This window comes from Arachis ipaensis, chromosome B10 (assembly GCF_000816755.2).
Source record: "Arachis ipaensis cultivar K30076 chromosome B10, Araip1.1, whole genome shotgun sequence".
In the NCBI taxonomy this organism is placed as follows: Eukaryota; Viridiplantae; Streptophyta; class Magnoliopsida; order Fabales; family Fabaceae; genus Arachis; species Arachis ipaensis.
The window spans coordinates 23,396,642-23,410,020 of NC_029794.2; the positions used below are offsets into that span (position 1 = coordinate 23,396,642).

General features: G+C 32.5%; 4 protein-coding genes across 4 annotated transcripts; all 4 read right to left on the reverse strand.

The window, feature by feature from the left end:
* Positions 5 to 3,356, reverse strand: LOC107620407 (the record flags this gene model as incomplete). The annotated part of the gene is made up of 7 exons (XM_021114505.1): positions 3,196 to 3,356; positions 2,960 to 3,153; positions 2,310 to 2,881; positions 1,991 to 2,225; positions 1,377 to 1,703; positions 1,085 to 1,286; positions 5 to 1,013 (listed from the first exon to the last, which is right to left on the reverse strand). Coding segments are annotated over exons 1-7 (2,700 nt in total), but the record flags the coding sequence as incomplete, so codon positions are not given.
* Positions 3,407 to 4,157, reverse strand: LOC107620406. The gene is made up of 2 exons (XM_016322571.1): positions 3,976 to 4,157; positions 3,407 to 3,890 (listed from the first exon to the last, which is right to left on the reverse strand). Exons 1-2 carry the CDS (start codon positions 4,155 to 4,157, stop codon positions 3,407 to 3,409), a joined length of 666 nt encoding a protein of 221 aa, XP_016178057.1.
* LOC107622067 lies at positions 8,431 to 9,373 on the reverse strand. Its single transcript, XM_016323993.2, has 4 exons — positions 9,249 to 9,373; positions 8,940 to 9,155; positions 8,741 to 8,830; positions 8,431 to 8,640 (listed from the first exon to the last, which is right to left on the reverse strand). The coding sequence occupies exons 1-4, from the start codon at positions 9,264 to 9,266 to the stop codon at positions 8,590 to 8,592; spliced, it is 375 nt and encodes a 124-aa protein (XP_016179479.1). The 5' UTR covers positions 9,267 to 9,373; the 3' UTR covers positions 8,431 to 8,589.
* LOC110268384 lies at positions 9,640 to 11,120 on the reverse strand. The gene is made up of 6 exons (XM_021114507.1): positions 11,068 to 11,120; positions 10,857 to 10,978; positions 10,197 to 10,281; positions 9,993 to 10,107; positions 9,761 to 9,915; positions 9,640 to 9,670 (listed from the first exon to the last, which is right to left on the reverse strand). Exons 1-6 carry the CDS (start codon positions 11,118 to 11,120, stop codon positions 9,640 to 9,642), a joined length of 561 nt encoding a protein of 186 aa, XP_020970166.1.

The window sequence follows — 13,379 nt, forward strand, 5'->3', positions numbered from 1 at the left end:
TTGTACCATTACAAAGACCACTGGATTGGTCAATATTCCTCAGTAACATCACCGGAACACCAATCTTGAGTATTAATTTATGTGGAGGCAAACCAGAGCAATTTATGCTATTCAGTAATTCAGGACCATAGAGATTTAGTTGACTCTCCATATTCCCTTCATCCATACATATGGAATCCGAACTAAGATATAATTTTTCTCCTCCAGGAATGATAGCCATCAGATGGTTGTTGACCTCTTCAACGATGTCTAGTGTGGGAGCCAGTATAGTTCTTGCTTTGAAAAAATCCTTTGAGGACATGTTTTCCAGAATATTTGGATAAGAAAAATGAACTAACTCATCAAATGCCTGGTCCGAAGAAGGAATAACAATATCTCCTGGAAGACATATCTCAGATTCACCATCCATATTGTCACCTATTAGACCATCACCAACTTTCAATAACCACTCACCAAATTGCTCTGTCTGATCTTGATCTGAAGCAGTCATCCCTACAGAGAGTCTCATGTTTTTTGTTAGTTTGAGCACCTGGCAAAACTTCCAAAGGTAAGACGAATTCACGGTTGAATGAACGATATCTTGTCTCGATCCTCGTGGAATGACAGGAAGAATTTGTCTAAAGTCTCCACCTAGTACAACCACTTTTCCTCCAAAGGGCAAATCTTTGCTATATGTTGGAGAACACCTCATGATGTCACCCAAGCATTTGTCAAGCGCTTCATAGCAGTACCTACTAACCATTGGGGCCTCATCCCAAATTATAAGTTTGGCTTTCAACAGTAACATTGCTTGAGGAGAACCAGGTTTGATGTTACATACAGAATCCTCAGTTATATTTAGCAGTATTTTGAACCTTGAGTGTGCCGTTCTTCCATTGGGAAGAAGTAAAGATGCAATACCACTCGAAGCAACGTTTAACACTATATCACCCCTTGAGCGAATCTCAGCAGACATAAGGTTCCAGAGAAATGTTTTTCCAGTACCTCCATGACCATACACAAAGAAAAAACCCCTTCATCACAATACACAGCTGTAACAATTTTATCGAATGCATATCTCTGCTCAGGTGTTGCGATGGCTAACATATCTGAGGCACTTTTCTTTAAATCATCCCTGTTAAAGTTTAGCTCTTCCCTTATAACCCTTTCGGTTAACAAAGAATTATCAACTTCAGTTGCTAAAGGCATAGGAGGATAGTCTTTCAAGATCTTACCATAGGAATGTAAGATCTTGACTATATCCATTAAGCACAACTGCTTAATCTCATCATCTGACATTGTTAACTCTGCATATTATACGATACCATAAAAATTCAATCAAACTAAAAATGATCAATAAGGAAGAACTTTTATCATTGTAATTAATAGAAACTCACCGCTCATGTTCATCATGGCTCTCTGTCGATACAAAATATCATCTGAGAGTTCATGCCAACATCTATCCCAAACATGTTCTGGTCTTGAGATATTGTTGGATGTTAATAGAATTACAAATAACCTCCTAACATATGATCCTGAGGCCCATGAGCTTGCTTCCTTAATTGCATCAATAAATTCTTTGTCATCTTGCAAGAGTCCAAGGGCGAAGCATGCATCTCTATACGTAGCATAAATTGTTCCTCCAACTGTTCTTATATCTCGAAAACCCGTACATCCTCTTTGAGTATTCAAGAGAAGTCGTTGGTAATATTCTTCGGTATTTGCTGCAAAAAACTTAGTTAAAATCCCACTTTTAAGTTGTTAAATGGATTAAGCTACGCTATTTTAATTATTATGTAGCTTCACATCCGCTTAAGAATAATTTTTCTAAAAAATATTAAAAAATAAAAAATCGTATAATTTACAAATTATAACTGTTGAAAGTTATATGAACATTTATTTTCTAGTGTAGATAAATTGAATAAAATGGACATGGGGTACAGGCTGTTAAGATTTTAAATTTAAATCCTTAAATAAGTAAGATCAAAATTGAATGTAAACTCGTCATTACCTGCAGGTACATGAGTCAACCTTCCAATTGCGAAGCCTTTCTTTCGAGGAAACCACTTTGAAGAATCGTCCTTCCAAATAAACTTGGTTGGAAACTCAGCATAAGTCAGACTTCGAGCATAAGGATATGACATGTTCGCTGCCATCCATCCCAAAAACATGGACCTATGAGATATTGCTCTTTCGACGATATCATTCACATTAGAAGTTTCACCATAAACCACAGGTTGCTCATCCTCCAAATGGAATGGAAGTCTAATCACAAATGGTTCTTTCTCTTGGATTTCGTATCCAAATAGACGCCAGACTTTCTCACATGCCGAAATATACCTACAATTGTAGTAATTCCTAATTTTGTCAACAACTTGTGTGGCTTCTGACGGATCACCAACATTGTATAGAGTAGCTGTTACACGGTCATTACCCTTGTGTACATACTTAAACAGATACTTAATAGAACTTGTTTGGCATGTGTATTCCACATTTATGTGGCACCCAAACTTGAGCAACAATTCTAGATTATACGGAACAATGAACTTATTGTCTAGTACACATTCTCTTTTCTTCACAGTTCGACCGTTATCAGTACGCCTATATTTGGAAAATCCGGCCTCATCAATGAGTGTTCGCTGTCTAAACTCTTTAGGATAGAACTTTGAACAGGATCCATTCTTCATGCAAGGTGAATTCTTGTTGTATGGACCACATGGACCATGTACCATGTAATTTTGAATAGCTCTATGTAGATTTGGCCTTTCATTTTCATCAGGAATCTCAGCTGTTATATGTTTGTCTATGTCATCTGGTGTTTGTGGCTTGAACTCGTTACTCATGAATAAAAGGATATGTGCATGCGGAAGCCCTCTCTTTTGAAACTCTACAGTACAAACGTCTGAAAATTGAAAAAGACAAATGAGCAAAGCATTACAACATAGGATTTTAATAAAGCGTTGCATAAACACATACTTACATCCCAAAATTTTGCCAAAGATTTTTCCCTCTTTGAGGTCATCTATCAAACCATCAAGCTTGATCTTGAAAATTCGACACAATATATCAGGACGGTCTTCTGCCTTCAATCCAATGGAAGTCACTTCTCTTCTTATCTCATCCCATTCAGGGTTACAGGTCATGGTGATAAAATAGCTAGGATATCCTGCATATCTGCAAATTGCAAACGCATCTTTACAATTATTCATCATATACCTAGGTCCACCGGTAAATGTACTGGAAAGTATTATTCTTTTGCCAAGCCTTGCAGCATCTACATCCCCGTTTATAAGACTTTCATGCAGACATTTGTATTTATCAACCCTCAACTGTGGTTGTTTACACCTAAAGAATTTTAACCTCTCTGATTCCACCATTGTGTAGGCATCTACCAGAAACTGTTGGAATAATCTCTTTGATCTCAGAATTAACGGAGATTCACCCGTCCTTTTCTGTAATCGAAAAGCAAAGAATTATCGCAAAGTGATTGTTTTGTTTTGTTTTTTGTAGGTCTAGTGGAGATTGAATCTGATGTTGCAATACCCAAACGAAATCCATCCTCCCCATACGGAAACAACAATGGATATTGCAAGGCTAAATAAGACGGATGAAAAACATCAATCCGCTGGAACTTTCTAGATTGACTCTCTATAATAATATCTCTATCCTTGCTAAGTTGTTTGACATCGCCAACAATCAATGCAGCCACTTCAGATGCAGATGGCAAGTTGTATGTCCTGCCATCTGTAGTCCTTTTACTAATCAACTTAAACTTTATGTTTGTGCAATTTTCCTGTTGGTATCTATCTCTTGCATAGCGAAAACTCTTTGCCAAACTATTATATCTGTCTAGCATGTTTTTTAATATTGCCACAATTTCCCTATCCCGCTCATTTATAGCTTCATTGGAACTGCGAAAAAAAAAATCAAATTTATGTTATTTTCTCTCACAGATAAGAAATAACTAAAAAATTTGACTGGTTGCATGAAAATTACCGAAGTGTGCCTATTCGATTATCAATCTCATTTTCTGTGTCATAGATATATAGCTGGGCAAATGTTGGTCGCAAACTATCAGGAGGAAGTAAGCTACCAATGCTATGGTAGTTTTGACCCCCAAGCTTAAAAATTGGAGGAGCAGTCCCATTGTTCACCCCGCGGTCAATTTTTTCAGCCATTGATGTAAAACAAAACATTGAATTAAGTGTCCTTATATTTTTTAGGAAATGAATACTTCTTTGATCTCCTCCAGTATGAAGTTGAATGAGCCCATCAGGAGGCACAGAAAGTAGAGGAAGCTCGATCTTTCCTTCCATACAACATAATGAAAATTTTGGTTGGGGTGACTGTTTGGATTTAGCAAGTCTTTCTCCAGACCACATCCATGCTTTACAGTGTTGACATTGATAAATAGGATTTCCTATATCCCATACATCTGTCGAATGAACTCTCTTTAGCTACTCAGTTGTCATACCGATACAATTTAGTCCATGATGTACACAGATGCAAATAAGCATACAGATAAAAATTTTACATACCGTCTAAGATTTCTGAGGACGGTATAAAATTATCTTCCATATTCACATCCAACATTGAATCATCATAACCATTCAAAATTACAGTAAAAAAAATTATAAAAAATGCAAACATAATCATTTTGATGTATTACTAATAATTCATATATCTTGCAAACTACAAACTTAAATTCTTGATATAGTGAGAAATTACCTTCATCATCAACAAAAGGATCAACACGTTGGCCACTGTGTGTGTCAGCGCTTGGTAGATGTGTCTTAACAGTCGATAAATTTACATCTTCATAAAGTTGTGCCAAATTAATAGCCACCGAAGCAACAACAGAGGAAGATTGTCCTTTTTTCACCCCAATCATAGTAGAACTTCTTTACAAAAAATTTAAATTTCATTCAAATAAACCATAGAAACTATAGAAAAAAAAAGAATATAATAATAACAACTATCTTTTCTAAATTACCTTTCTGTTAGGCACGATCGGTGGAAACCGGAGTGTGATGGAAGCTGATTTTGTGAAACGACTTCAGTTAGATTATTGACGGGTCCTTGTACACTGAAGTATGCTAGAATTGTAATAAATCTATGTTATATAAATGATTTCCGATGAAGTATACTTTTTGTTAAATATTGGTGTATGAATCATTTGGCAATCATTCATTATACGTACTATTTGTTAACACGGACAGTGGAGTTCTTGTCAATGAAGGATCCGTCTGTAGAGTTAAAGATTTAGATCTTATCTCTGATGTAGAAGGTCTTACATAATTAGGAGGAGTATTTTCCTGTCCAAAAATTCCATGCGAGGCACAGTGTATACCATGCATAGATAGTTGCTTCCCTATGAATGAGTAATGAAAAATATATAGAAAATTTTCATCATTAAACCGATATAAATTAAATTTAGATAAATATGAGTCAATTATAGTGAAAAAAATGTCACATTTATCTTTACTGGATTATAAACTGAGAATATTAGATGAGGTACCAGTTTCTCGACACACTGTTCTTTGACTTGTAGTAATATGATGCACATTTTTATGTACGTCAAAATTTGTATTATTGTTGTTCTTCGACACTGTTAAGTCAAAAAAAATAAATGAAACACAAATAATAATTATTCAATTAACTAATCTCGTATTTGATTTTATATAATTTTAGTAGTATACTTTCGTAGTTAAAAATTTTTTTGTATTGGTTTAGCTTTATTGAATTATTTTTTAAATTATTAAACTAAATCAATGAGTATTCATATCATATTATTCAAAGTATAACCAGTCATCAGTTAAAAATAAATACAATACAATTTAAATAACAAATAAAACTCTAAATTTAAATATAATTTTAAAATTTCAATTTATTTAAATCGAGTTAAATAGATATACACAAAAGCATCAAATTTTATATTTTCCCAATTAATATAGAGTTTTATGTATTAATTTAGGATAAATAGTATATTATTTTAAATTATGATAGAGTATATTTTAAATAATATTAAATAATTAATTAACCTAAATAGTATATGAAGATTTGAAGATTGCATAGTTTTTATGTAATTTATAGCTTATTAAATATGAGTTTAAAAAAAATTATAAAGATGAATAGTTATTTTTAGTTTTTAAATCACTAAACTAAAATATTTAAAAAATTATGTATAGTACAAACTACTTCGCTAATATTCTCGACAACAATAATAGTTTAAACTGTAATTCCCATAAAAAATTAAAATTAAAGAAGTTTTAGAAGAACACTTACCAGAAGCACCAAAGAAAGCAGACTCATTATCATCAAGTCTTTTTCGTTTTCTTGCCAAAATTATCTTTCGTCTTAACCTTGCAACCTTCGATTGTGTGATTGGAGTGTGATACATTATTGTTGTTAAGTCACTTATCTACAATGTACTTCTTCCGCAACAATGAGCTACAAATACAAATTTTCAAATTTTAATACTTATTTTGAAGTTAAATTTTAAATATCCATTAACTCACAATACTGATTATTTATTGATTAATTTATGAGGTATCAATTTTTACTTAAAAAATAATAAAAATTAGTATCCAAATTAACAAACTTTAACATATTTGATAAAAGAAAATGAAACTTACATAAAACATATAAAAATTACATAAAACATAGTGTATTGTATAGTAACAGTATTTTTAGAGAGTGTATAATAGTCTTATTTTTTTCAAATATTTAACAATTAAGCTATATTATATTAATTCTTTTCAATTACTAAACTAATAAGTTTATAACATGTGAACAGTAAAAAAAATAAAATTGTAAAAAAGTTGAACAAAATAAAATGAAAACACTAATCAATAGAAGACTAATCAACACTTAAAAAATTTATTTGAAAAGAAAAAAATAAATAAAACTTACATAAAGATGTGGTGCAATGTGCAACAGTAACACCTTCAAAAGAATATCTAATAATCAAATATTGAATATGAAAGATTATATGTAATTATAGAGTTCTTATATAGAGCTATTGTATTTTGGGTTGGGCTAAAATATTAATGTGTATACGTTATAATTTGTTGGAAAGAATCAAAGATATTTTATTTTAAATTAATAGTTTTCTTTTTTGAACGAAATAAAAAGTTTCTATTTACAAAGTCATAAATATAATATAACATACTTTAATGAGTCACAGCAGCATACAACACCAACACCCTAACAATCACTCTCATTCAGTAATTACTCTCATTTAATAATATGTTTTATTTGATAATTTTATGTTCAATAATTAACTAATAATAAATTAAAAGCACTTTTTATTAATGTTATTATTTTATTTCGGAAAAATCCATATACTAATTTTTATTTGCAGATTTTGAGTTTAGGTTGAAGAATTTAGAATATGATTAATATATATCGGTCCCATGTCATGATTGCTTAAAATTTGTGCCATCTTCTTCGTGAACCACTCCTATTTTTGAATATTTTTCTGATCTCTAAACAACTTCATGAATCAAAATTTTTCTCTAAATCTCGATCTTAAGGTTGGGAGGAGGGAGAGTGGAGGGTCACTGTTGTCAAAGTAGAGACAACGGCAGCAACTCTCCCACATCATCTAACTTTGTGTTACCAGGAGAAAGAAGAGAGTTTTTATCAACAGAGAGAAAAAAAAATTTAAGTAATAATATAATTGGAATAATTCCACAAAATTATATAATTTATTTAATTAATTTTATTAAAAATCAAGACAATTAAACATAAGTCACCTAATATAAAATTAATAGTTCAGTATTAGAATCTTAAAATAATGCTACATGAGAATATAATCGAATATTGAAATTTTATTATTCTTAAAATTGATAATGAAACCTTTTTATTTCATTATTTTATTTTTCATAAAAATTTTTTCATTAAGAATAAGTTGAAAATAGCATATAATAAATAAGTGACTCTATTAATTAGAAGTTGGTAAAATTGTTATCCTTCGAGTTAATACTAAATTATAAAATTGGAAGAAAAAAAAAGTGTTAAGTGTAGTGGTATTTTGGAATCTATGTTGAACATTTAAAAAAAAAAAAAAACACCACCAAGAAGCTTAAATTATTGTATCTTCTTTAAAATACGATGATTGATCCCCACCCAAATAATAATAACTTGAGGAGTAAGGTCGCTGAACGCCAATGACTATTGTTTAATATACAGGTCAATTAGTCAATTACTTTCTTGTTCTTTTAGTCAATTACAGAAATAGCAGATATAATCATATAGTCAAAAAATCTGTATTATAAAAGTATTCAATAAATTTTAATAAAAAAAATAACATCTAAAATAATATATATATATTATACGCTAACAATACCCATAATTATCTAATTATATATTAGAGTCATGTTTGACTTGTATCAAAATAAAAAGAAAGTACTTTCAATGTCATTAGCATGTCCCAAAAAATATAGATAATTAAATAAAACAAAACAACAATTATTTAATTTAAAATATTTTAAAATTTGAATAGTATCTATTCTCTCAATAAACAATAGTCATAGCCAAGACTCCACCAAACCTTTAAAACATGCTCCTTTATCTCCATTACATGAAAAACCTCATGTTTCACAGCAGCTACTTTTTAATGGAAGGAGCACCAGACATGTTGAACTCATCCAACAGACGCTTCAAACAAAACAAAACAAGAAAGTATAATTAAGATTTTAACCAAAAAATAAATTCCAAAATATAAAAGAGGTCATATAAGTGAAGACTAAATGAATACCCTCACAACAGGTCTTTTAATAACAGACAAATTTTTCACAATTGGATCAGGTGACTCATCACAAACAGAACATCCATCTTCACCTCGAGGCTACATAAAAAACAATGAAAAAAATAAATAAACAGCATCTCATATTTGGCAAATTAAGCCTTAATATACATAGTCTAAAAATCAACAAAAAATAAAGAAAAAATCATACATGCATAGGGTTAATAGGACCAGCACGGGGTACACCAGATTTTACCGGGCCTTGAGTGTCCCTCCACCTCGGTAAATTGGTAGAATCAGAACGTATCACCGATACATCATAAGAATCGCACCATTCAGTAGTTTCTACTTCGACCTTGAATAGAAACTCCTTATCAAGGAAAAACTCATTAAAACCAGTAAGATCTTTGCTTGCTTTCCCTTTTTCCTACACCAAAAATTTTACATTTATATCGTTCTAAATAAACAAACATATTTTATTGACAATCATAACGTGTTTAACGAAATTGGTTTCACGTACATTCAACTCTTTCACCATCTCAGTACAGGTTCGTCTGAATAGTGCTGCGACCTCCTTATCGAACACAACAAAGTTTGTTGTACCAGTACCATCAAAAACCAGCAAATTTAACTTATACCTGTTTTGTTTTTAATTCAAAAACATCAATTAACACCTGGCCTATCACCCTTTAGTTACAACAAAATCATAAAAATGATATTCAACATAATTTAGATGCTCAAACACAATTTTTTTTAGATTTATCAGTTTTCTAGATTTTAGCCTAGCAAAGGAGACTTTGGTATAAAAGTGTTGTAGATATATGAATTTTTTTCTGTGCACTCTATCTTTGTTTGCCAGCTTTTTTTTTGTGGCTAAACCAGATTTTCATCAACCAAAGCAGTTTTTGTTTTTAATAAATATTAGTATTAAGCCAGATATTGCTAAATCATTAAAAATCAACATAATCAATTAGTTAACTATATTGCATTTTTATGAAAAGATTGCACAAATAAATCTAATTAGAGTAATACCTGTCAAGCACATTATTCACGTCCTTATTACAGCCATCGCAGAAGTATTCATCCGCATTAGCTTCTGCCTTCACGCTGCAAACACATGATTTATACCACCAACTTGGAACGGGTTCAACATCAAGAACAGTGGCCCGAACAACATAGAATCCAACCTATCTAGGAACAGTTTGAAAGTTTTTAAAAAAAAATTAACCAAACGAAAAAAAGTAGTTTTATATAAAGCATTCACATCCGCAGCAGCACGTAACTCCTTTATTGTCTTCCTCCCAATGGAATATAAAACTTCATCTTCATCAAGATATGCTGGTTTGCCAGAAACCACAGACAGGTACTGCGAGATCTCTCTATAGTACACACTACTTATCAATCACGATGCCACAAAAATACAGTCAATATGCACAACCATAAATAATTCACAATATTGTTACAATACCTTTTTCGAAGCATCAAAACCTCAGGAATATCTGGATTTATCAAGAGTCTAGTACCATACATAATGTTCTGCACAATATTGGTACCTATATATAACAATCATTGTTTAAATGAGTTGTACAATTATACATGACAAAAGAATTATCGAATGGAAGGTAACCAAAAGTATACTTAGATTTTAAAAAATAACTATAACCTACCGTGAACCTAATTAATTATTAAAACTTTTTATTTTAGCAATGACATATAAAAAAAAATATTTAATGCAAATATAAAATAATAAAAAGTATTATATAATAACAGAAATATAGTTTAAAATTATATATTGATTAATTAATTCTCGAGTAATTCAACATAGGATTTACAATCAACGAAGAAAAAAAAAACTGCTGATACCTCGTTTATCCAATTTTATATAATAATAGTTTGTATCACTTCAACCAATTAAATTTTAGAAATTAAAAACAAAAAAGAGAATTTCCAATGATATTTAAAAAAATCTCTACTTATCTCAACTGTTTTTACTATATGAAAATATTGATGGCATAACCTTCCTTCTATTGACAACCTTTCATGAGCCACCCATTTTGCATCTCAATAATTAGTAGAAATAGTTATAATAAGAATATAATCATTTGATAGTAATCAAATACTCACGTACCTCCAGCATTTTTTACTCTTGCAAATTGAAAAATAACTATTGGTAGTTGTTGATCGCCCGATGCTAAAAAATCCTTGATCCGGTCCACCATCTGTCCAAGAATAACAATATTAAGCTGTAAACTGTATAGAAATGCAAATTATTTAGAAAATAAAAGATTACTTATTTAAACATATTAAGTGGAGAGTAAGGATTGTTGGAAAAAATGCACCTGTCATTCTCAATATGAATGACCATCATGTTAATAAGTTTGCCATCGTTCATGTATTTCCTGTAATACCCGGTCTAACCAAAATTTAGTAAATAATAAATTAAATAGGAGCAAATATGGTTGGAAGATTTGGCAATTGGAATTTGATAATTTAAATATGAATTTGGATTCAGTGAATTTTTCCGAGTCGGAAAATATAGTTTTCTGCGTAAAAGTGCGCAGTGGAATTTTGACCGGCAGTACCGGCTGAGATCTGTCTGGTACTACAACTGAGGAAATTGATTATGGGTAAATAAGATTAAGAAATGAGGAATTATAATTAGGGAAGGTAGAAATATTTAAAGTGCGATTTAGAGCGCTAATCTTAAAGGTTTTGGCCCAAAATTGGGCCAATGGGCAAAAATAAGTGAACCGGGCCTAAGTGGGCCCAAGACACAACATATATAAACATTAGTTGTGAGCATTTCAGCTCATTTTACCCTAAAAAGAAGGGTTGGGGCGCTGATTTGAGAAGAGAGAAGAGAAGAGAGAAAACCTAACTCTCTTTGATCTTCAAACCACCATAACTTGAGCTACGGAGCTCCGATTGACGAGCCGTTTGCGGCCACGCGTTGCTCTTCTCATTCTCTACAATTTTATCTAAGTTTGGTGGTGAGTATTTCATTCATCTCTGCCCAGTTTTCGAAATTCCCCACTGTTACACATTTTTGGGTAGTTAGTGTTGAAATCTTGTGATTTTGGGTGTTTAGGGATACTCCAACATGGATTCTAAGTGGGTTCTACCCCTACTTCATATGGGCTGAGGTAAGAAGTGCTCAAACCCTTGTGATTTGTCATTTTTATAAGCCCTAGGTTGATGTATGTATGTGACATTGGTTATGTTAGTGTATTTGGTGACGTTGGTGCACAATTGGGAGATTGGTATTGCTTGAGGAGCTTTGGTAAGGCTTGGAGCTAAGGTTGGTGAAGAATTCCACAGAAGAGGCTCAATTGGTTTGGCTACAAGAGGTACGGTTTAAGTTTCATTTAAGTACCATGTGTTGTGATGAGAATTCCTAGGCTAGATGCCCCTAGGATTAAGTTTGGATTGTGTAAATGGTTGGTGCTAATATACATAGTTGATATGTAATGTGAATTAATGATTGGGTTGAGAATTGTGTGACCTTGTATGCTTGGTGTATTGAGAATTTGATGTACTGGGTAATGAGTATTGTGGTTTATGCATTTAAATTGTGAAAAATGGGCCGGAGGCCGTGAATTTTGGGCCGGAGGCCGAAAAGAGGTAAGAAAGGTAAGTCGATGTGTGCATTGTATGATGGCACAAGTGATTGGATGAATTTCAGATAATGAATATATGAATGATTGGGTTGGTTATTGAATAATAAGGTTTGAGGAGTTGAGGTATGGGATTTGGTAAATTTGGGTGCAATTATATAGATGAGGTATGTTGGTTTTGGTTGAGATATATTATATGGTCATATATGTGATTATGATTATTGATGCCTTGATGGTATGATGATGCATTAGAGATATGTTTGTCGTGATATATGCTTGAGGAATGATTAAGGTTAATTTGTGGGTAAAGCCACGTGATAGTGAGTACGATATTGATTATGTATAATGATGGTTGATTGGAAATAGTGTTGTTGAAATTTGGCATGAGAAAGAGTATATGATATGTAAATGTGTTTGAGTTTGAGAAAGTGTCAACGTGCGAGTTGAGGAGGCTTGATGTTGATTTTGGTATATTTTGATTGATTTCAAAGAAAAGGCTGAAATTGGCATGTTTTGATTGATTTTAAAAAGAGTTGAAAATGGCTTGTTTTGAAAATGGCACTTTGTGGTTTTGTATGGAAACATGGTTTTGGGGCATACTTTGACGGGACATAACCTGGACTACGGATCTCTGTTTTCTGCCAAATCTGTTTAGAAATAAAATTGGATCCGGGATGTCCATGTCGTTCGAAGGACGGGTGAAAAACAATTTAAAATGAGAGAGTTATGTCCGTCGGAAGATTGGGGGTTGAATCTGTAAATTCTGCAGCTTTTAACTTAGAAAATTTTTAGCAGAACGACCCTACGCGCGTAGGCGCACCTGGCGCGTGCGCGCCGTTCTTCCAGAAAGCACCATCCACGCGTGCGCGTGGTGTGCGCGGGTGCGTCGATGCGCTGCACCAAATGCCCAGCTATTTTCCCGAGACTTGTGCTAGAGTTGTGCCAGTTTTGTGCCTGGGGCGCAAGAGCACCCACGCGTACGCGTGGCTGACGCTTGCGCGCCGTTTGGATATTTTTCAACCCGCGCGTTCGCGCGT